The sequence below is a fragment of the Miniopterus schreibersii genome, assembly GCF_964146895.1.
Source record: "Miniopterus schreibersii genome assembly, chromosome: 6".
NCBI lineage: Eukaryota > Metazoa > Chordata > Mammalia > Chiroptera > Miniopteridae > Miniopterus > Miniopterus schreibersii.
Genome location: NC_138107.1, coordinates 34,125,573 through 34,150,579, shown reverse-complemented (window position 1 = coordinate 34,150,579; position 25,007 = coordinate 34,125,573). Strand labels below are relative to the sequence as shown.

General features: G+C 36.4%; 1 protein-coding gene across 6 annotated transcripts in view; it reads right to left on the bottom strand.

Moving 5' to 3' along the window:
• MYO6 (myosin VI) overlaps positions 1–25,007 on the bottom strand; it is a 134,997-nt gene that overhangs the window by 16,696 nt on the left and 93,294 nt on the right. For 5 of the 6 annotated variants that reach the window (XM_081140497.1, XM_081140498.1, XM_081140499.1 and 2 more), the window contains exons 15-28: positions 24,698–24,770; positions 22,933–23,060; positions 21,784–21,879; positions 21,312–21,485; positions 18,122–18,160; positions 16,725–16,818; positions 15,171–15,301; positions 14,996–15,073; positions 13,567–13,696; positions 11,708–11,798; positions 10,789–10,939; positions 9,023–9,231; positions 7,882–7,960; positions 6,825–6,985 (exon numbers count right to left, since the gene is read on the bottom strand). In XM_081140497.1, coding sequence (XP_080996623.1) covers positions 6,825–6,985; positions 7,882–7,960; positions 9,023–9,231; positions 10,789–10,939; positions 11,708–11,798; positions 13,567–13,696; positions 14,996–15,073; positions 15,171–15,301; positions 16,725–16,818; positions 18,122–18,160; positions 21,312–21,485; positions 21,784–21,879; positions 22,933–23,060; positions 24,698–24,770 — 1,634 coding nt within the window. Of the gene's footprint in view, positions 1–1,146; positions 1,177–4,691; positions 4,719–6,824; positions 6,986–7,881; positions 7,961–9,022; positions 9,232–10,788; positions 10,940–11,707; positions 11,799–13,566; positions 13,697–14,995; positions 15,074–15,170; positions 15,302–16,724; positions 16,819–18,121; positions 18,161–21,311; positions 21,486–21,783; positions 21,880–22,932; positions 23,061–24,697; positions 24,771–25,007 lie in introns of all 6 variants that reach the window. The other variant, XM_081140496.1, reaches the window with a different exon arrangement.

Sequence of the window (25,007 nt, the reverse complement as noted above, 5' to 3'; positions counted from 1 at the left end):
TCATGGTGATTCTTTGTATAAATACAAGCATCTGAGTATCTGATTATGTTTTTCTATAGTTGTAACCAAGTACTTTCCTATTAAAACAAATATTGTTTTATTAAAAATTACTGTGCTTTTACTTCTCCTTTACATGTATCATCTGGAGAACTATTTATGTACGTTGCATCATTTATAAAACATTTGTTATTGGTATTGGTGTCTGAGAACCATCACTATAAATGTCAGAGTTGGGGTATAAAGCTGTTAAAGTTCAGATTTTATATATATTCCAAAATTTTATATATACATAGTATATATAAAATATAGGCAAAATGTATTTTATATGTATATCCCAAATGTTACTTATATTCTCTCTCTTTGAAGAGATTTTCATAACAAAAAGATACATTAGCACCAAAATTGGCATTATATATGTAACTTCAGATTATGAGATATTTTAGATATTAGCAAAATAAACTATCATATATACTGAAAACTAAGCTATCCGCTAGGACTCAAATACTTTAAATATTTTATTTATTCTGACCTATATCTCCACATCTGTTTCTATGAAGACATTAAGTAATGAATAATTAAAAACATATAAAACAAAATGGGTGTTTAAACAATTAGAAAATACAAAGAGGAAAACCGTATCATAAATTTCTGTGACTGAGCACCAAACAAGAGCATTAAACATTTTCCCCTGGCAAAAAAAAAGTAATCTCATTCTTTTTTTTCTTGGTTTTTTGTTGTTGTTGCTGTTGTTGTTAATCCTCACCTGAGGATATTTTTTCCATTGATTTGTAAAGAGAGAGGAAAGAAAGGAGGGGGGGTGAGGAAGAGAGAGAGGGAGAGAAAAACATCGATGTGAGAGAGGCACATTGATTGGTTCCCTCCCACACGCACCCTGATGGGGCCAGGATAGAACCTGCAACCCAGCCACATGCTCTTGACCAGGAATTGAACCCAAGACCTTGCAGTGCAAGGCCCGACACTCTAACCACTGAGCCACACTGGCCAGAGCTATCTCATTCTTTTTAATAAAAGAAAATAATGTAAAATTCACTTCAACGAGGAAACTATTTCTCCTAAAAGTATCCACAACCTAATAAAAAGGAGGTTATATGACTAAGTCAAGTTTTAAAAAGTGAAATGACATACGGTGTCATTTTGGGTCTTGCTCCATCAATTCTGTGGAAAGAATACATTTTAGTTAATATCATAACCAATTCTGAAGTGTGAAAATCTGGATTGTGCCAAATTAATGTTTCAGTGACCTTACTGATTTAAAAAACTGCATAATCTTTACTTCATCTACGTGTGAGATCATTCAGAATTTTAGTGTTTTAAAATCTTCATTAGAAATGATTATAAGAGAATAAATTAAAGGCATTCAATGAAAATTAGGATGCAAATATATTACAAAACTCATACATGGTGATGTTTGCTTGTTTGTTTTTAACTAAATCTGGACATAGATTTATAATTTCAGGTACAGGCATACCTTGTTGTATTGAGCTTCACAAATGTGTTTTTTACAAATTGGTTTTTTGTTTTATTTTGTTTTTTTACATTTATCTTTATTGTTGAAAATATTACAGATGTCCTTCTTTTTTCCCCATTGATCCCCTCCACTCCACATCTGCCCCCGCCAGGCCTTCACCACACTATTGTTTATGTCCATGCGTTATGCATCTAGGCATATAAATTCTCTGATTAATCTCTCCTCATCCACTCCCCTACCTCCGCCTTCCCACTGAGATTCGTCAGTCTGTTCAATGCTTCTATGTCTCTGGATCTATTTTGTTTATTAGAAATTACATAAAACTGAATCAGGAAGAATCAGAAAACCTGAAGAGGTGAATAACTGATGAAATCAAAGCAGCAATAAAAAAAAACTCCCAGCAAACAAAAGCCCTGGTCAGGGCGGCTTCACAGGGGAGCTTCCTAATTCTTTCAGTTGTAAGGTTAGATAGTTTACTAAAAATTTTTCTTGCTTTTTGAGGTAGGCCTGTAGTGCTATGAACTTCCCTCTCAGGACTGCTTTAGCTGTGCCCCATAGGTTTTGGGTTGTTGTGTGTTCATTTTCATTTGTTTCCAGGAAGTCTTTTATTTCTTTCTTGATCTTATTGGTAACCCATTCATTGTTTCATAACATGCTATTTAGTCTCCATGTGTTTGAATGTTTTTGAGTGTTTTTATGGTAGTTGATTTCTAATTTCATGCCACTGTGACGTGAGAGGCTTTCAATCATTTTGAACTTGTAGAGACTGGTTTTGTGTCCTAACATGTGGTCTATCTTTGAGAATGGCTCAGGTACACTTGAGAAGAATGTATATTCTGCAGTTTGGGGATGAAATGTTCTATAAATATCAATTAAATCCATGTGATCTAGTGTGCCATTTAGAGTCACTGTTTTGTTGACTTTTTGTCTAGAAGATCTAGCCAGTGAAGTCAGTGGGGTGTTAAAGTCCACAACTATTACTGTATTGCTGTTGATCTCTCCCTTAAAGTCCTTAAGGTTATTATTGATAGGTCCTTATTTACTGCTATTTTTATTCTTTTTGCCTATGTTTCTCTATTTCTTCTTATTATTACAGCAGTCCCTTTAACATTTCCTGCAATGCTGGTTTGGTGGTGATAAACTCCTTTAGCCTTTTTTGTCTGGGAAGCTCTTCATTTCACCATCTATTTTGAATGATAGCTTTGCTGGATAGAGTAGACTTGGTTTCAGATCCTTGTTTTGCATTACCTTGAATACTTCATGCCATTCCCTCCTGGCCCGTAGAGTTTCCGACGAGAAGTCAGCTGACAACCTTATGGGAGTGCCTTTGTAGGTAACAGATTGCTTTTCTCTTGCTGCCTTTAAGATTCTCTTTGTCTTGAATTTCTGGCATTTTAATGATGATGTGTCTGGGGGTGGGCCTCTTTGGGCTCTTCTTGCTTGGGACTCTCTGTGCCTCTTGAACTTGTGTGACTTTTTCCTTCACCAGGTTAGGAAAATTTTCTGCCACTATTTCTTCAAACAGGCTCTCTAACCCTCGCTTACTTTCTACGTGTTCTGGCACTCCTATGATGAAAATATTGTTTCTGGTTGTCCCACAGCTCCCTTAGACTGTCCTCCTGTTTTTTAATTGTTTTTTTCTTTTTGGATCTCTAATTGAGTGTTTTTTCTACCCTGTCTTCTAATTTGCTGATGCAATCCTCAGCTTCCTCTAATCTGCTGTTTATTCCTTCTAATGTATCTTTATTTCTGCTATGTCATTCTTAATTTCCTTCATAGTTTCCATATCTTTTTTTCATGCTGTTGAGCATCCTTACAATCAGTATTCTGAACTCTATATCTGATAGATTGCTTATCTTCATTTCATTTAGCTTTTTCTGGAGACTTCTCTTGTTCTTTCATTTGGGGCTTGTTTGGTTTTTTTGGTGTCCCCAATTTGGCTGCCTACTTGGGTTTGTTTCTATGTATTAGGTAGGACTGTCTTTTTTGGAAGGTCTCTGGTGCAGGCCAATGTCAGATACTGTTTGTAACTGGGCTTGAGTACTCTGTTTGGAGCTATCAACAACCCTCCGTTGAAGTCCCCTCTGTTGGGGCTGGGTGAGTTTGGACAGGACCAAGATGCATACCAAAGTCTGCTTTTCCAAGGCTCGGATCTAGAAGCAAATCAGGCAAAGACTCAAAGCACTCTAAGGTCTGCCTCTGCCTGTAGGCTGGTTGATCTTAGTCTCTTAATGAGCCTTAAGCTGTAGAAACTCTATGGTGTGGGGTGGCTGATTGTTATCAATCTCTTAAGGAGCCTCAGGCTGTAGAAACTCCTTGGGGTAGGGTGAGAGGTTTTCTAGCAGGGTGGGGCAATTGCTTCCCCTTCAACAAAAGCTGTTTAGAAGGTAAATGTCTGCTGAGGAAGATGTCCTCTGCTGTATGGGAGAATGACTCAGCACAGGAATCCAGAGAGGTGCCCTCTGAGCTCTACCTACAGAGCCCACAACCCTAGATTCTCCTCATACAGTTCCAGTCCACACTGCTCTCCCTCTGCTGGAGCCCCAGGTGAGTGGCTACACACGAAACTTTGTGTGTTGGCTCTTTAAGAGGGTACCTGCATTTCCAGCCTTTTCTCCCTGGCATACAGAAACCCAGCTGTTTTTCACAGCCAGATGTTATACGGTCCCTTTTCTCAGTTCTGATGTTCTTGGCTGGGAAGCCCAGCCAGGGATTTATGCCCCCAGAGTCCTCTATAGGAACCCCCCAAGCTTAGATATCCCTCCAGACCTTTAGCTGCTGCCTGTGGGGGTCCAGCCAGCCCTCTCGCACCTCCACACTTCCTACCAGTCTCTATGTGGTATCCACTTTTCCTCTTTGGTTATGAGGGTGATCTCCAGCTCATCTTCTGTTGCAGTTGATTATTCAGGATGTTTTTCTATATTTTAGTTGTAATTCCAGTTTGGTTCTAAGAGAGTGTCAGTGTAGTTTCCACTCAGTTTCCACCACCATCTTTAATCTCTGTTTTCTACAAATTGAAGGCAAGATCCTCCACCAGTACAAATATTATGATTCGCTTTATTGCAGTGATTTGGAAGCAAACCCTCAATATCTTCAAAGTATGCCTGTCATGTGAAATCATAACTTTGCCTCAAGAATCATATGTGTAACTGATTGAGATCAAATTTTAAAACATACTACATATGTGAAAAACAATTCTTACTTAGAAGGTACTGGATGGGTACCCGAGCTGGAAAAGTAACTTGAAATTGTTTATTACAGCAGAATCCCTCCACATGTATTTTTTAATACATCATAAAACCCAAGAACAACATTTTCATGATATATATTAAGAACAGGGTTAGAGAGTTCTTACTCATAAATTGTTAGAAAGAATTCAATACTAACAAAGGTAAAATAAGCATTCAAAAACATTCCTTTAGCCCCTGGAGTAAGATAAAATTACCAAACATGAGAAATCTGTATGGAATATCATCCATAACAAGTTGCTAATGCTTCTAGTACAGAGTATACAATAACCAGGAAGTTCAGAGGAGGAGGTACTCACAGGACCTAGGGGTCAGTGGTCAGTGAAAACTTCCTGGAAGAGGGGCTTACAGACAGGACTTCAGTGGGCATTCCAGAGGAGGGGACAGCATCTCTAGGCCTGTCCCACTGGAGAACTAACACGAACTCTTCCTCCTTCCAATCAGTTATAACTGGTTGAAGAGCTCCTAATTACTTAGTAGTGGTCCCATTACCTAGCTAATTCTGCTTAACTTAAATCACAGGTAACTTGTCATTTATATCAAAGGTCCTAAATGGTCCACTCTTTCTCTGAGACCACTGGCTTTGGAAGAAGTGCATCTTTCTGAAGATGGGAAGCAGTCCACATATGAACCAGTATCTTACACAAAGAACATGGAAGGACAGTGGATACGGCTGAATGTTTCAAAAGCTCACAGATAAAGCTTGACCATGAATACCAATAACGACTTCATTAATGAGTCCTTTAGAAATGATTTTTGACCACACTAAAGCCAGCTCTGACCACTACAGTATGTCCTCACACATCAGGGATGGCAGCTGTAAGGGCTTGTTTTGTTTAGGAGCCTGGCCAGCCCACTAGTCAGTTATACACAGACTCCTGGCCATGCAAACATAACACAGGTGGGAGGAACAAACAGCAGCTAAGCTAAGTCTGCAGGTACAAAAGCCATAAATGGGTGGCAATATTTTAATTACAGTGAAATGTTAATAAAGAGCCCAAGTATTGGCCTTAAACCCAACAGCTTAAAAATTATTATAATACCTATGTTTGATAGGTCTATTCAGTTTATTTAAATATAATATACTTTCATATACAATTCAGGCCCCAGAACTCCCTAATATAATCACTTACTAGAAAAAGTGTGAAGGCAACTTAACATACCCTATTCCTTCCCTATCTTGTTTTCAGCTAAATAAAATCTAAGCACTACCTGATAATATAAACCAAGTTTTTCCTTTCACAAGGAATAGCAACATCTACTGGTTGTATTTTAATTATATTTTGTTATAAACAGTGCTCTAACATTCTGAAAAGCATATTTACATATATGAATGTGCCTCACAATATATACCTACATATAAAGGAACTCCTCAAACTAGTTTTGCTCTGTTTTTACAAATTATCAAAATAACTAATGTTTCCACACTCTAAATTTAAAATAAACCTATTATATTAAAACCTTCCTGAAACTTTCAATAAGGACTTCCATATTCTTCCACATGCCAATAAAATATAGTATTTAGAGATAATTCGGAAACCTGAGGAGCCAAAATATTTCAATGTGATTAACATTCCTTCTTGGAAATCTATTTATTCTGCAACATAGGGTGTGTGCGCGTAAAATTTCTCCTCTTTTCAAATGTTAGGATATGTTATTGTTTTTTTAATTTGAATTAGGAAAATAATAAATCCCAACCTAATATATATTCAACTGGATTATGATATATTGACTGATTTCTATTCCAGTATTTAATGACAGATATTTAGAAATTAAACGTCTATGATAAATTAGATGTATAAAGATACAATACTCTTCGGCAATTTCAGAGTAAAAAGTTGAGATGCTTTCTTAAAATACTCATGAACTGAAATATCAGCTTTGTTTCAACAGTTTAATTATTATTAAAATGAATTTGTGTCATTCCCTTGAGTATAAGAATGGACACAAATAAGTTTTAAATTATTTACTTAAAATGTATCAGGACCTAAGGAATATGGTTTTCTCCTACTCCCTTCAGGCTGAAATGAAGGCACAGAGGTAAAGACAGTGGAGAGCGCGCTACACCCCACCCAGCGGCCCTGTACCTCCGGAGCGCCAGGTCCGCCTGGGCCTCGTCACTGATGAGCTCCGCTTCACTCTGGGCGATCCTCAGGGCCAGCTCCCGGTCCCGGCGCTCCTGCTCCAGAACCGCCTGCTGCTGGGACTCTTCCTCCCTCTGTCGGGCCAACTGCTCCTCCACTTCGGCCTGCCACAGACGGAAAACCATTTCACCATGGTGTCCCCACATGTTCCCTCAATCATTCCTGTTACTACTTAAAATTGTTCCAGACAAGTTCTTTACTAAGGAATATATCTTGTTTAACCAGAATCTCTTCAGTCTCTATTCTCTTCTATATTATGATTTATACTTGCTCTTTCCAAATCCAAGAAAGGTAGAGAACCCATAGTTCCACCATTCTATAATTATGAGTGTCCCAAACATCACGAGTATCCCAGGTATCACGTTAACACCAACACCAGACGAGCAGATGTGAGGAATTTAAAGTGTTGGTTGTACTAAAAATAAATTAATAAAGCCAAGAAACTCAAATACATGATCAATTATTCTCAGACATGGACTTTTTAAAAATGGAGGTGAGGAGAGAATCTGATCCTAACCTATTACTACTAGTATCTACAAAGTTATAAAATAATGTTTTATAGTTTAATTGGAGGAGTATATTCTAAAATTATGTTTTAAGTAAATGTTCATCTGGCTTTCCCCTAGGTATAATGATAATAAAAAACTAGTACTTATTGAACTGAGAGATGTTCAAAATGCTTTAACATGTGCTAACTAGTTTGATGCTCACAACTATTATTTACCCACACTCCACACAGAGAAAACTGTGGCCCACAGTCACTCGCTGTGACTTGTGCGATGTCATAATTTCTGTCAGTGGCAGAGGCTGGACTGGAACTCACTTCCCTAACTCCGAAGTCCCTTCCCATAACCATTTCAGAAACTGCTTTGCATCTCAGGGATAAACCAATGACAGCTTATCCAGCAAGTCAAGAGCTTGCTCCCACTTCTTTCGTGTGATAATTTTGTAGATTCTATTTTGATAGACATTCAGGTTCAATTGTCTAATTGGTACACACCTGAATACGCTTTTCATCATCCTCCCTTTTTTTTCTCTCTTCTTCCTCTTGTTTTCTCTTTGCTTCCATCTCAAGTTTCCTAACAAAAAATGGAAAACGCATCAAAAATTTAATAGAAAATATGGAATCCTTCAGAAGGTACTTTAAACTATTAACCAAAGAAGATTACAGAATGGGGACTCACATTAACCTCCTGACCATATACATTATCAACTTTTTTTTTTTTAATCTAACTCTACTGACAATAGTTCTTCTGAAACAAAACAAATATAATTACTACGTTGCATAACCTTGAACATCTCTAGATTAACTTGGTTATACAGCCTAGCTGCAAGGTCCCGATTACAGGTGCTTCCCTCGACTCCTCCAACTCAACAGCTCTTGTATTGCTTCTGTCTACCCAACTATACAAATCTTTCAAAATGCTACCATTTTTAAAACTGCAGAAGAGCAGAAGTGCCTTTTTTCTAGCTTATTAAACAATACACAAGTGTCCGGCCGGGCATGGCTCAGCAGTTGAACATGGACCTGGGATCCAGGCGATTGGGTTCGATTCCCGGTCAGGGCACATGCCCCAGTTGTGGGCTTGATCAATGACTTTCTCATCATTGATGTTTCTATCTCTCCCTCCCTCTCCTTTCCTCTCTCTGAAATCAATAAAGATATATTTTTTTAAAAAAACAAAAAAAACAATACACACAAGTTACTCCTTTAAAAAGAAGTTAAGAAATCCTCAGGTGTAAGAATCTAACCAAATTCAGGTTATGGTCAAAATCACTTTATGTAATTATTAAAAAATGGGTTTTTGTCCATTTCCAAACTTATTCTAAAATCACAGTCATGCGAGCTGCATAACAACATCCTGGTCAGCAACGAACGGCACACACAACAGCGTTCGGCCACCCAGGCCGGGCGGTGGGGCTCATGCGTCCAGGTCTGCGTCAGCTCACTCCACGACGTTCACACAACATGGAATCACCTAACGACACACTTCTCAGAACGGACCCCATCGTAAAGCAGCACGTGACTGCAGTATTTTAAAATAAACACGGACTTTTCAAAATAAGACTATGTATCAACCAGCACCGAGAAGTCCCTCTTCTGCTAGCATCTCATTCAAACCAACAGCACGGGGCCTTACATCCGCCTTTCCTCCTCCTCCTTCCTCCGACGCTGCTCGTCTTCCTCGCGCCTTTTCCTCTCCTTTTCCATTTCTTCTTGAATACGCCTCAGCCGTTCGGCTTCCTCCTCCTGCTGCTTCTTCTTCTGTAGAGCACTGAGCAGCTCCTCCGAGCTTCTGACCAGCGCATCGTACTCCCTCTGGATCTGCTCCCTGGTCATCAGAGTGGACTTCAAAAGAGTAACAAACACATTCTTGAAAGGCTCTCTCTCCTGTTGCGCAACAACGCGAATACACTGAATGCTACCGAACGGCACATTTTAAAATGGTGAAGATGGTAAATTTAATGCTAGGTGCCCTTACAATAAAAAACAAAAACCAACGTGTACATGCAGAGCAAAGACTGGAAAAGTTGGCAAGCAATGAGCCCATTACCTTTAGTATACTATTTGCGCATTTAAAAGTTATCTTTGCACACAAATATCTAAATCTACTTCCTATTAATCAAGTATCTAAAGGGGTATGATGGACAAAATAATATACTGTAGTTAAAAATTGTTTTTTAAGGAATGACTAATTTTGCCAGAGTTTAGGTTCAAATAGTACCTAAGGAATATTTAAGAAATTATTAAATACATCCACAATTGTTGGATGATTTTCCTAAGTGAGCCTCCAGAAAATGTGGCTTGGCTGATTTTGATTGATGAGCACCACATGAGCAGGGACGGCTCTTCACAGATTTGTGAAAATTAGGTTAAGCTCATCCAAAGCGTTTTCATTCTTCTCCTGATCTTCTTTCCCCATTCTGCCTCTGAGACTGACCACTGTCTACATGAAATATCTGCAGGAAATACAAAAGCCTCGCTTTAAGGTATTCTATCCCACACCATTGCAGACTCATTGAAGTCAATGAGAAAACAGTAAGACCCTAAAATATGAAAAGATATGAAGAAACAGATGGAATATAACTACAAGCATATAGAAAAAAATTCCAATCCCACTGGTAATCAAATAAATAAAAATCAATAAAAAAAAATGTACCCTTTTTTTCCCAACAAATTTTGGGGGGAATTAAATGCTATTTTCATAACAGTTAAGCAATTTATGATAGAGCCTGTATGAAGGTAACACAATTATAGGAACATGGCATGTGGCATAATGAGGGGGACAGCAAACTAAATGTACATTAGGATAAAAACTATGCAAAACTATGTGCATATAAAGTAAGACAGGAAGGGAAATACACAACAGTAAAACAGTTAAATGTGTTAGTTTGGTAAGGGTTTCTTGGTGATGTCCTCCAAATTTTTAACATTACATTACTTTTATAATTTAAAAATTAGTTTCTGAAAGTAGAAAAACACAGAACAAAATAACTTGCATTAATCCTCTCAGTAATGATTGTGCAAAAGTTTACCAAAAGAGCATTTAGCTACTATTTAAAATAGTAAATAGTAACTAAATACAATAGAATTTTAGTAACAATAAACAATACATAGTATTTTAGTTACTATTTGGGAGGCGCGGGGGGGGGGGGGGGGGCGGATCTTTCCTAGCAACAAAGGGAAGCACCTAACTGTGTTCTTTTTAAATTTTTGCTATGAAAATTTTCGAACCGTTAGGGGGAGTAATATAAAGAGCATCCCTTGTCATCACTGGGGCTCAACATTTGTAACTCTTTGTATCCTTACAAAATAAGGGCATTTTCCTATACAATTTCAACACCAATATCAAAATATATTAAATTATTTCTAAAAGTCGAAGTCGTTCGGATTAACATTACATACCTTGATTTTGGCCATTAAAGCATCAATAGAAATCTCAAGGTCCTTGACCTGTTTATTGACCTCCGGCTTTCCATCCTTCAGGGCATTTACTACTTCATTAAACTTATCAAGCCGTTTCTTCAGAGTGCCGACCTTAACCAGGCCATCAATGCTGTAAAGATAATGCTTCATCAGTTTAATGTCACCATTTAATGCTACAGGTTGATTTCTCATTTTAATAACATGCTAAACATATTGTTAAACAGGATATTTTCTCCTGTTTTCATAGGATTCAGTATTCTCTTTTTTAGATAACTTGTTGAGGGTGAAAAAAGAAATAGCCATATACGGGTATGTATGACACCGAAGCCTGTCAACAGGATTTTAGCCTTCTATAGTTACACTGAAAAATGTGAGAATTCAAATTAAAGAAGAACTTAAAAAGAGTTATCCTTAAAAGGTGTTAAAGATTAACAGTTATTCAGACCTCCAAGTTTAAAGAGTATTAATTAATAATAAAAGAAGCATATAATAAAGATTAAATGTACAATGAGACAATTCCTACAGATAATCCAGAAATTACAGTCAAAACATTAATGAGATTTTTTAAAAACAATGTCAGTGGCATTTGTCAAGAAATTCAAGTCACTAAAATAATCAGAATAAAAGAGCCTCTTTCAACCATTTATTTCAACCTTTTAATAGTGTCTACATTTTTGTGAGCTCCTCCAAATCCTTTTGTAAAATGAGGCTAGCAATGAAGTCATTAAATATCTAATTTCAAATAAATAACAGATAACAGAATAATATATCTTTTTACAAAGAACATGAGAAAAGAGAAAACTCTGAGTTTCCAAACTGCCCTTCAGTATGACATCATAGCCATTTTATATTTGGGTAACTGGGGTTTGTGGGATTCTTTGGACACTACTCATCTTACCGAGGTTTGTGTCTCCTTTTGCAAAGCCACATGCGAATAGTCTTTTGCATTTTAATGCAGGCTTCAGCGCGATATTTTATTTTGTTTTTCACTATGTGTAAGAGAAAAATATAATGATATAAAATTATTCAGTTTAAATCAGACATACGATAGTTTTAAAAACCGCTCACTTTCACAAAGCAGTTCTCAGGACACATGATCTCTTAACGAGCGTATTATACCAGACATCAAAATCAGAAAAGTTTAACATTTCTTTAATTCCATATACTTCTTAAAAGTCCACCATGTATACAACTAGATTTACATTTTAAATGTATTATTTCCTTATTATGCTACACTACTGCTTCCCAAACTGTCCTAGGCAATACTGCTCTATGAAATCTTAACAGGTGTGTCCTGAAAATAAGAATTCACCTGTTAAATGCATTTAGGAAAAGCTATATGCTACTTCTGGAGATTTATAACGAATGTACTGAGTGAAGCCTTTGAGAATCCTACCGTAAAGAAGCTTATTTAATATTTAACTTCAGCTACCCAGAAAGTCCTAGACTGTTCTGACCTTGGAACATTTTTTTAGAGCGTCTCTAACATCCTGCAAAGATCCTGACTGGTTGCTGACTTCCCCAAGGCACAGCACAGTCCATGAGCAAATGGTGCGGTACAAGTAATTTTAATACAACGTGTTGTCCATCAAGATGCAACGCACAAAGCTGAATGCACTGAACTACAGTGACAAATACGTTTATATTTTACTTGGAAAATGATGAGAAAAAGAGCTTCTGTCATCTTTTTTTATTATAGCTTTCTTTTTATCTATATTCATAACTGTCTAACAAACGACCTCAATAATCATCTTTGTTTGCATGGTTCCTTTTCATTAGGTCAAAGGAATTTTATTTTCCTATTAATACTGATCAACTTACTGCATCTTTTTCACATATCTAGCACTGTTCCAGGTACTCTGGTGAGTATGCAGGGAAGGGAAATTATAAATTTAATCAAGTTACCAACAATAGTTCCCTACAATTTGAGGTTTCCATAGGCCCTGAGGTAACCCCCAAATCTCCTGCCTTTCACCCTTGTTTTGGGCCAGAGGTACGTAGTCTGTATGTGCTGGCCAGAAACAGTACAGTGTGTCAGAGAACAGAGACTGAGGGGGCAGAGGCAGAAGAGGCTGAAAGGAAAGCTGGAGCCCCACTTTATGTGATCTTGAAAGACATCCTAAAACTGCAGACTTGGCTCTCGTTAAAGAGAGTCGCAATAGAAGGCTTTAGTTTAGAGAGAGAACTCTGGGGACCCAGGAAAACCAACTTGGAGGCTACTATGCGAATGGAGCTGGGGCTCCACTAAGGCACTGGCAGTAAAGGGGGAAGAACATACAGTATTTGGAGGAGGAATCAACAGGCTCTGTTGACTGGCAAGTCTTCAGGGACAAGAGAGGAGGAGCCATTAAAATCTGGAAATGTTTGGTGTGCTGTACTGCTGATGCCACCCAGGTGGAAAGAGTTCTGGCTTAAGTCTGAGAGATTGGGGGATGGTGTGGGAAAGGTGAGGAGGGGGCGGGAGGGAGAAAAGATTCAAGAAGTGAGTTCTGTTTTGTTCAGGACACGATGAAATTCATTCTCCTATAAGACACTCAAATAAAGAAGTACCACATACACTCAAAACAAGAAAGTCCACAAACACTAATTTATCACACACCACACACGAGGTATCACTTGAGGAACCAGGGAAACAAGGCGAGTGAGCGATGCGATCCCTGATGTCTGGCACTCACTGCTGAGACAACTTTATAACGCCCCACAAACCAACTCACTTCCAAAATATTGACAAATCTTGGTGGGAAAGAAAACACCTACATTTGATGACTGAGAGTGAGCACCACTGAACTTTCTTCCAGCGACTGCAGATAAGCCAGTGATTGACTCTCTTAACCAACTCTGCTAAATGGTCAGGGTCAGACTTCATAATCTGATCAAATTCTGCAAACTAGGAAACAAAATAATTTAGTATCAGTATCAAAAGGTAAATGGGCTAAAACACACAGAGACACAAAATAACTAGAACTCAAATCCAAAATCTAACTTGGATTAGTATTGCATGTTTTAAAAATTATTGCAGCACACTGGATGAAAATCACTGTATCCCACTATAATGCACTGAGGATGTCACACCTATTAATTTAATGGCTTCTCATAATCAAGATTAAAGGTAACATGATGAGACTAAAGATGTGTGAACATATGCCTTGTGCTTTTAACATTGTCTCTGACTAATTTTTTGGGACACAAACAAGACCAAGTGCTTTCTCTATCAGGCTATTAATTCTAAAGTATTACTATAGCCCTGGAGTAAGGTAAATGTTGAATTTATGAGAAATGTATGATTACAGCTAAGCCAACTATAAATAGTTATACATCCGTTTTCTTTTCATTTTTTTTTCTTTTACAGAAAATGGTATGCGTTCTGTGGTAAAAATAGTCACAGAAAAGTACATGCATTGCTAATGTATTACACAGATTTTATCTTATGCCCAAAAATATGAAATCTGATTTAGTATGATCAGTTTAGCCTTCAAGTCACTAGGGATATTAATTAATGATTTTGCTAAGTCAAATAAGTATGGTTGAATATTATATAATAACAAGCGTGTTTAAAATCATGAGGATGCAATTCAAATAATATTAAAGTTAGAAATGTTGAAATTTAAACACATTGTGAACAGCACTTAGGAATTATATTTACTTATGAAATATTCTTAACTTAGTCTTGTAACCTAGTACAAGAACCTATAAATACTAAAACTATGGGCTAGCCTAAGAAAATTGTGTTACATACAAAAGTATTTATACGCTCCCTGATTCTCGTGTTTGAGGGAAGTCAGCAGGAACTCCAGTCCAATCTCTTATACCTTGCACATCTATGAGACTCTAATAGAACTTTTTCTCCACACAAAGAAGATTCAAAAGTACTGTGTAATTTTTAATTAAGACTGAATCAATATGTTTTGAAAAGCTTTCAACTTGTTTAAAATCAAAGTGTTTTCTTGCTAACTCTTACTTAAACAAAAATTCCAATGGAACAATGCTCCGAGATTCCAATGTTTCCAAAGCTGAAAAGAACTGTAAAACCTGTGCGGAGTATTACGCTGTAAACATCCTACTATGCGCATGCTGTCTGTGGTCACATCAGTCAAGGATAACTCAAATCCTAAACACTCAGCAACATTCCCTGGCCCCCAACTATTCATAGTCATCATGTTCAAATTTAAAATAAAAAGGTATTTACCTTGCCAGGCCTAAAAAATACTTTTGTTAACCCAAACTTGTAGTCGACTTCATTTAAGCCCAAAGCTTTAAAAAGAGCCTGGAAAAGAAAAGTTAAAAAGTTGAATGACAACTGGTAATTAGTAAGAAAGACGTCGTCTATAGCTAAGAAATTTCAACTCAGGTGGTATCCGTACCTTACAAAATAGTCTTGGATCTAATCTCGCAAGTTTGTCTGGCATGTACTTTTTATACATGTTGTAGAGTTCGTGAAAAGAGGCCCGTGATGGGAAACCGCCCTGCATCAAGTCCAAAACAGACACCATACCTAAATTCATAAACAGACACGTGTTATTGCTAATCACTGTACAGAAGTCAAAAAATAACTTGTGAATGATCAACTTTACATTGGAAGGGAATGTGGGTAGGAGCGAATTAAGACAAAGTTTTAGCACATTTAAATGGTAATGGAGAGATCCAGCCCAAAGGAAATGGTTCACTATATATAATCAATATTGAAGATTCAGGAAAAGGTAGGAAGGGATGGATTCCAAAGAGCTACAGTCCAACTAGGAAGAGGGGCACTTCTCACCTTCTTAGCGGGAGGGAGGGCAATGCAGGAGGTAGAAGTGTCTGGTAGCAGACAGGTAAAGCTTTGAGGGGCTTTTTTGTTAAGGGGTAAGGCTGTCCGTTAGCAGAGGATCAGAGATTTGAGGAAAGCAGGATGGGTCTGACTAGTTTCCATGGAGAAACAAAATATGCTGACCGGGGACACCTGGCAGAGTGGGTCTGAGAGCCCTTTAAAGGTTAGTGATCATGAATTTATAATGGTGCCCATCTGTCATGCCTACCTTATCTATGCACATGAGGAGAAAGGGCAGAATTAGATTCATCAACAGCTAAAGTTTTGTGAGAGGGGTCAAAGGTAGATCCAGACTGGGGGCCTGAAGTTTTTACTACTGGAGAAGGCAGTTTAAGAAAAAGGTACATACATAATTACAAATTACAAAAGAATACAAAATCAGGTGCAGGCCTGTGGAAAGAGCCGTTTAAACGAGGGGCGCGGAAGCTTAAATGACCTTAGCCACCTCTGAGGGGAGAAACTAAGGAGTCAGAGAGGCAAAAGAGTTTAAGGAAGTGTCACAATCCTGGGATGGATTAAAAGACGAGGGCTGATGCCTCGGGAATGAGGAGTTCACGTGGGGATAGAGGATGGGCACGGAGTAAAGGAAAAGCAGTGAGCCTGGTACCTAAGGCTTCTGTGATCGAGCAAAGTTAGAATGTGGCAGGTGAGAGGAAGTCATAGTTTAACCAAATGCATAAAAATTGCACAGAAGCCAAGGACAATGTGTTGCTTTTTGTTGCTGCTGTTGTTGTTTTACAAGCGGTGGCGTGGGAAACAAAAACACTCCTGACCCCTTTAGGCGGGGAACGAGAAATGAACTGCTGGGCTGAAAAGGCCATAGAAAAGCAACCCACTTGAGGGAGAGCTATAGGTTTGTAGAATTTTTATAAATTTTACTTTAATGATGTCAAATTGTTTTATTTCGTAATAAACTATATCCCAATATTGCTCAAATAACTGGGCAGCCATACTTTTCTTATAATTAAAGGAAATATAAGATAAAAATCTTACTACATTTAAAAATCAATATAATTATAAGATATTTGAAAACACTGGAAATATTAAATTGTTTTTGACCTTAGACTCCTGACACACACTGATATAGAGTATAAAAATATAAAAATACCTGAACATTGAAGTTGAGACAAAATTTGAGCACCTTCAAAGTCATGGCTTGTCATCTTTAAATTAGGTTTTATACAACGAATAAAGCTTGCTCCCTAGGAGAATAAAGGTACTTTGTAAGACAATACATACAGCATTCTCATTTTTCTATTTCTATGAATACCAGCAACTTTCAGGGTCTGTTATCATTAATATATGAACTTCTTTTAAAATATTCACTAAGGTATATATACGTTAAATCACTACGTTTTACTCCTAAAACTAATATAATATTGTATGCCAACTCTACTTTCATAAAAATAAATATTTGGGTAAAGAAGATGTGATACATATACAACGGAATACTACTCAGCCATAAGAAAAGAAGAAATATTGGCATTTGGGAAAACATGGATGGATCTTGGGAATACTATGCTAAGCAAACGCTAAGAATCATATGATTTCATTAATATGCAGGATATAAAACTGAAACTCATGGACACAGACGACAGTGCACTGGTCACCAGAGGGAAGGGGGGAGAGAGGGTAGTGAAGGGTAAAGGAGGCCAAATATATGGTGACAGAAGATGATTTGACTTTGGGTGGTGGGCACACAATGACATCAAATTGTTTTATTAAAGTAAATATCAGATAAAAATCTTACTATACTTAAAAATCAAGATAATTGTAAAATATTTGAAAACACTGGACATATTAAATTGTATTTCAGCTTAGGCTCCTGATACTGATACAGATTATAAAAATATGAAAATACCTGACCACTAAAGTTGAGACGAAATTTGATACACCATGTATCATAGAAATGTACACTTGAGACCTATATGATCTTATTAACCAATGTCACCCCAATAAAATCAATTTAAAAATTTTTAATTTAAAAAAATAACTAAATTTTTTAAATAAAAGTAATCAGTAAGGAACTGAAAACTTAGCATACTTTTATAACTTAAAGCTTAGAATAAATTTCTGCATTATGCACTAATAATATTAGAAAAATACAACATTTTTGAGTGCCAAAAAATTGTTATTGCAAAAAAGTCTTCACTGTGAAATATTTTAATATATTTAAACAATATATTATCTGTAACCCTAAAAAAATACACTTTCCTTCTCCATAGTAACGAATTATTTTCACTTTTCTCAAACTACAGGATGATCTTAACAACATCCAGAGAATTCTATATATTTATAAAATAATTTGACTTTACATACATATTTAACCTTTATTCAGAATACACTTAACCAAAATGACAACTATTTTAAAAAACATTCTTTTTAATGAGGGAATTTGGTTTAAAATGAATTTCTAATTATTCCAGATTTACTGTGCTGATTTGAGTAAATATTAATAATAGTTTAAGACGACCATTTAAAAACCGTTTTTTTAAGTGTACTCACAGTACTTCGAAGTTTATCCAGAAGCAAATTTAACTGTGTCTGTAAAAGAAACAAAACACTTTTTTTCCCCAAAAAGCAATAACACACATTGTCACAAGTTAATATTAGCTCTTCGACATAAGAATAAAGTAACATGCAATAACACAGATATATAGCACATCATAATTTAACAGCTGCTGGTACACAAGCTCTTTGACAGTAACATGCAAAATGCATGGCTAGTATAATGCCAAGGACAATAACTTATTTTACTTATACAGAACTTGTATAATTAGAAGACTGAAAATTAGCAATACTAAAAATCATACATGTGCACGTGCAGGTGGGGTGGGCGAGGAAAGTGTACAGGCAATAAAGAAAGTGAATGAAAATGCTAGGGACGCACTCAGGGATCAGCAGAGCAGTGTCAGTATGAGGCAAGGTGGTGTAGTTTATGTCACACTCCATTAAGAATGAAGGCGTGTTTAAAATATATGCTAATGGTATGTATTTAGATTGTTTTATGTAACACTTCTAAATGATCCTGCCTAGCTATAGAAACCCTCCTTACTATTTTAAAGCATTTCACATCTCAATTATTTTTAAAAGCTTGGATAGTTTTCTCCAAAACTAATCAACAATGAGCACTACAAGTTACTATGCTTTCCTGTCTTTAATAATATTAAGTGTTACAATTTACTCTCATTCAGTACTAATTTAATTCGTATATTTGCTTTACTACTCTGCAAAGTAAACTGATTATATCAATTCTTATATTGATTTTATACTAAGATGTTTACTATACTGCTCATGAAAGATAAATTAAGATAATATTTCTTAACATACTGGATCAATCACAGCTATATTTAATAATAACAACAAGTATACTTCACTGAATGCTTTCTATGAGTCAAGCACTGCTCAAAGCTTTTCATGGGCATTATCATGTTTAATCTGCACAGCAATTCTAATTAAGAATACAGCATTAAGCCTCACTCTACAGGTGAAAACATTAGCTAGTCATGGCAAAGCCAAGATTCCAACGTGGGGCCTAACACCAAAGTTCATTCTCTTACCAGTAACACTACAGTATACTTCAGACAGCATAGGCTTAAGACAGAATCATTCTGGACCATCACACGACTGAAAGGCAAGTAAGTATAAGAGCCACTAATTGGGAACGAAAACAATTGTCACAAAGTCCATTCTTCTTAATCCATAGACTAAGCACAGTCTTCTCAAAAACAATGGAAATAGAGTAAGTGAGAAGAGTAGAAACAGCAAAAATTAACTAACTGCATCTGAGAAAAGGGGGGAAAATGTCAAATATCAAAGAACAGCAGTCAAGGACCATAGGGCACAAGGGTAAACAGTCTTATATAACTCATGCTTTATTTTTATTTTTTATTTTAAAGCATACAAATATCCATGTATATAATGACAGAATAAGATTTCCATCAAAATGATTACTTTTACTAAAACACTAACTGTTAAAGGGTTATGTTTAAATAACCTGAAAATGTCACTTTTCAGTAGAAAACGTCTGGTTCTCAGCAACATTGGAGAACTGTAATGTTACTGCAAATGCTAGCCTGTTTTGTTTTTCATTGCCTCACATACCTTGAATTTAATTAAAGAACTATTCTATTATATTTAAAATTAAGAGTACTATTAATATTTCATTTCAAAGCATCTCATAAAAACATTTTAAATTTTATTAATAATGTCACTCAGTTACAGCTTTCAGCAATTTAATGCACAAAATATCTTACTGCATATAAGCAATTTTAAGGCATTTCAAGTCTCAACATAAAAGAATACTTTAATCTAAAGAACTTTAAGAATGTTTTTGTTTTTATTTATATTGTATAAAATTTCAGGTATGTTCTTACCAGCAATACTACTATATTCCTACTACTACAGTAGGAAAACACTTAATGAATGATATTCACTTTATTAAATTAATGTTATATATCTATTCAGGAATTTAAGAATACCCAAATAAGAGAAAAAATATTGCTCAAGATAATTTAGAAACTCATAATTAATGAATAGAACTTATAACAAAGTTTAAAAATTTTTATTCAGTTACCTGAAAATGTATTATAAGCTTTCTCCTACAGTTATGTTTCAGCTTAAAAAAAAAAAATCTAGCTTTATAAACATGACTTTATCAAGTTAGTTATCTACAGCCCATTTAATCCACCAGGGATTTCAGGAGGATACTGTTAGTATCACAGTATTCTGATACTTAAATATTATTTCTAATTACATCATTTTTTAATATTTAAGGTACACATAATGAAAAGCATATGTAGTTTTCTTGCAAACATAACAATACTTTATGGAAATTTATGTGAGAACTTAATTCTATTTCTTTGTTCTATGTGTTATAATCTTTTAGTCATTAAACTTTTAAATTATCTTTTTCTACACTAAACATTCAACAATTAGAACCAATTAGCATAGTAGTGTTCCATTTCTAAGACACGTCATGTGATAATTCCTTGTCGGACCTCAAAAGAATAAATTCCTGATCCAAAACTAATAAAGCAAATGAAATGTTCTCCAATGTTAAGCAATTTGAAAGGTTTGCCACACAGAGCGCTTATCTTTTACAGCTTTTAAAAGCTTTAGTCAAATTTTAGCATAATATGCACACCCACAATGCACTGTGAGAGAAAACACACTGAAAATGAATTACAAACTGAACCGTTAACTTGAGACAGCCTCTTTTTAACACGGCAGCCACTCTATAAATAAGAGTCCATGAAGGTGATCATTTACCTGAAGCCCCTGGCTGTGCCTGCTTTCCTCCCAACTCAACTAGCGCTCTCTAGCCATCCCGAGCTGGACTACTCCAGCTAAAACCACACTGCTGAACGAGGAAGGAAACAGAAAACACATGGGAGAGAGAAGGTTGGATGGTCAACCAGACAGTAAGCAGAAGCAAGAACATTAGGAGAAGCAATCAGATATGTTAAGCACCAAGAAAGAAGACATTCATAAAATTACAAGAATTTCAGTATGTTCAATTACTACACTTATTTTATGGGTTTTTTTGCCAAAAATATCAACAATGCAGGGTCTGCTCTTGAACTTCATGGGATTTCTGACAGTGCCGACATTATCCACTGAAGAGCATAAAACAATATATTTTATTTCAAATGCAGTAAAAAAATTTTTCAAGTAACATATTTAATATAAATACCTTAAACTTGTTTCCCACACTGATGAAGCTAAGTTTTCCTGCTTTTTGTTTAGTGTCTTTGTTGTTATTTGTGGATGATTCAAATAATTCCCGTATAAACTTATCTCTGGATTCACATATTAAGGATTCAAGAGACATATGTAAAGCATCGTTATTTTTTTCCACAAACTGGGTCTGAAAAACAAAGCAAATAGAAATGATTCAATCCATCTTGTGATAATATCCCTTAACTAACACAGCACCATCCAACAGCACTCTCTGGAATGATAGAAATGTTCTGTATCTGTATTATACAATTCAGTCACCACCAGCCAATGTGCACACTGAACACACCAAGTAGAGCCAATATACTGAGGAAATAAATTTTATTTTTTAATTTAAAGTCAAATAGCAAGATGTGGCTACAGGTCACCATACTGTACAAAGCAGCTGCAACATCAAATGGTTTTCTCCTGGTAGAAGGTATACTCACTGTTTCATAGCATACTGCCCCTGCGAAATGCCTGATGATGAAGCCTTCGTCATCTCTGATGTTTCTGTGAACTGCCAGCTTAGATTTTCTGGGAATCTAAAAAAATTATACATATATCAGTTCATTAAATGATCAAAAATATATTATGCAATTCTCTTTAGAAAACATGTGGGATGTAAAATACTTAAATTTCTAAAAGAAATTTTCACACTTAACACAATTATGCTGCTTTTTAAATACCTAGTAAACCTTAAAGTACCAGTGAAATCTAGCAAATATTTGTTTATAATCTCTAAGGAAAGAAAAAAGAGCCAGTCAGCTCTTTCTGGGCACAAAGAATTGTGCTTGCATTATCTCAGGTGACTATAGTTGAGTGTAAAGATGAATGCAGAATTAGGTGAACACAGGAAACACCAACAGCCACACAGTCCACCCTTGTGGAGAACGGCCCTACTGTTTTTTGCCTCAAGGATTCACACACAGGTCTATGACCCAACAGCAGTTCAGGGAACCAGGTTTTCCGGCCCTTTTAGAACTGTATTTCTCATCTATTTCTCTTGCTCTCTGTGTCTCTTTTTCCCTTCAGCTAATTCTTCTATTGCTTCAGCTTTTATGTCCCTCTCTGAGTATATTTTCCAATTTAAACTCCCTAGGAAAGAGCATTGGAATGAATTGGCTAATCACTAATACGAATTGCTTCCGCCAGTCCGACTGTGAGCCACGCACTTTACTGCTGATCTCACAAATGTGCAGACAAGTAGTTGCTTGGGTCTCAGGTGCTGACCCCTGGAACATGAGCAGGTCACATGATACGAAACAAAGCAACTGATGGCCACTTAGCTCAAAAGGGAGAACATAAAAACAGCAGGTAAATCTTACTGTACATTTTAGACGGGTGAAATGCATTTTCTGTCCAGCTAAAAGGGCGTTGATGAGATAGATCAATATCTTCAAATACACACACACACACATATATTGTATATGTATAAATAAATTAAATGTCCATCTGTAGAAGGTGCCGTGCTGGATAAATTATAGTTGTTTCTCTAATCCCTACATAACCTATGATTCTAATCTAATCTAATCTCTAGCATATCTTTCTACAGGCTCCTCTTCATCAGAGTCTAAATTCCCGAATGGCCAACTCACAGTGAGTCGGAAATGATCCTTGTGCTTCTGGTGAACTGCGGATGTAAAGTGTTGATCACTTGGCTGTGGAAGGCGATTTTCTTCATCCAAAATATCCAATATTCCCACTAATTTTGCTTCAATTAAATCTATTTTTTAAAATTAAAAGATGGTGAGGTTAAGAACATTTTAAAGATGTGAATGAACAATTTACTAATCACAAATTACAAGGACTGGTCTGGAACCATGTAACAGATGATTCTAGAAGTATTCTCTCAGAAACTATAGAGAGCAGGTAAATTTTACTTCAAATCTGTCAATTTGTTAGAAAGTAACATCATATATTTAATATAGTTTTTAGAAAAACAACTCCTTAAAGAACGTGACTAATACAACCACTCCGTTTGCAAGTGAGAAGATGCTAAGGAGCCAGAAAGACTTCCTCTTCCAGGGACATCTACATGTTCAAAATAAAGTAAAAACTATAGAAGCTTTTGCATGCATAGCTTTTTAAAACTGCTAACAGATACTTATCCAAATAGTTTCCAGCAAAACGTCAGTAACTGCACATTTTTATGCTCCTTTCATTCATGTTGTTTGAATTTCCTGCTTGTCCCAAATAACTGTAAAATGTAAGCTGCTTAAATACAGTTTATAAGAACTGTTCAATGGGACAGACCTTAAAGCTATAGGACAGATGAAGAAAAATCACGATTCTAACTGCATTGGTCAGAAAAGTAAGCTTTTGGGGGCATACACCCCATGTTCAAAAATGGACAGAAAAGCTCCGCCCCTGGGAGGAGATTTTAGTATTATCATGAGGATATAAAGAGAACATCCATGAAGAGGTCAGCATAGAGTCCTCCAGGCCGCTTCGGCCAGCTTCAGGCAGCTGGAGCTGGATTAGCGCCCTGGTTCTGCCTATCACCCTGGGCTTATCCCTGGAAAAGCGGCTCTGGCCATTGTCAACGTCAGAGACGGCATAGGCGTGGAAGAAAGCTCAACTAATAAGTCTCTGCCCTTCTGTTAAACTTAGCAAATTAAAAAACATGGTTACACAAACCTTACAGCAGCCAGGGTGCTCTAAGTGGGTTTACAGGTCAACCGAAACCACGTTATAAACTCTAAATTAAAGTCATAAACGAGGTTTACCCAACAGTTCATTTTAGAGATGGGGTGGGAGAGAAAAGACTGAACACCAGCTGGACAGTGACACAGAAATAAATACAGACATGAACAACAAAGACCCTATTCGCATGCTGCACAGTGTTATCTGTGACTCATGGAACTCGTGAAGCCCACTTGCAGCCAGTCAGAGGACACTGCCAATGCACAGAAAACAGAAACGAGATCTGCATAACCGCAGAGCCAAACCCTGGCAAACCCTACCTGGAGCCTAGTCACACTGCAAACCTCCTTGTGTGAGATAACAAATCCACTTACTGCTTAAGCAATTAGATGTCTGAGAAAGAAAATAATCCACCTGAAACTAATATAACACTGAATGTCAACTGTAACTGAAATTTTTCAACAATGAAAAAGAATGTAAAATATCATCACAGTAAATAAAAGAATTTTAGGAAAACTTTCAGCATATCTGAATTTGATGCTTGGTAGGAAAAATAACTTCCTAGCAATGCTAGAGAAGTAAAACCTCTCTCAAATGCCAGTTTCAATAAGTTCTCATAACCAGTAATATCACTCACAGAGCACAGAAAAATTACTAGTAAAAGCATTCACTATATCTTCCCAGATTTCCCAAAAGTGGAGTGAAGAAAATACATACCAATACAGTCCTGATTATCCACATAATGCACTTCATTAACACCTAAACCTTCCTTTTGATAGAGTTCTTGTTCCTAAAATGAAACAATCATGATCATGGATATGAAAATACCATGTGGATTCACTGTTTTGTACCATTTCTGATTATAACATTTACTTGATTAGCCAGAGTACAAATGTTCATACAGACTAGTTTGGGGGCCGGGGAGTTTTACAAAACATCAGGGAAGCAAAATCCTTGCCCCTAAAGCAATGTGAAATAAAAAATTACATGGCCAACAAAACATATGATTTACATACATATGTGCAAA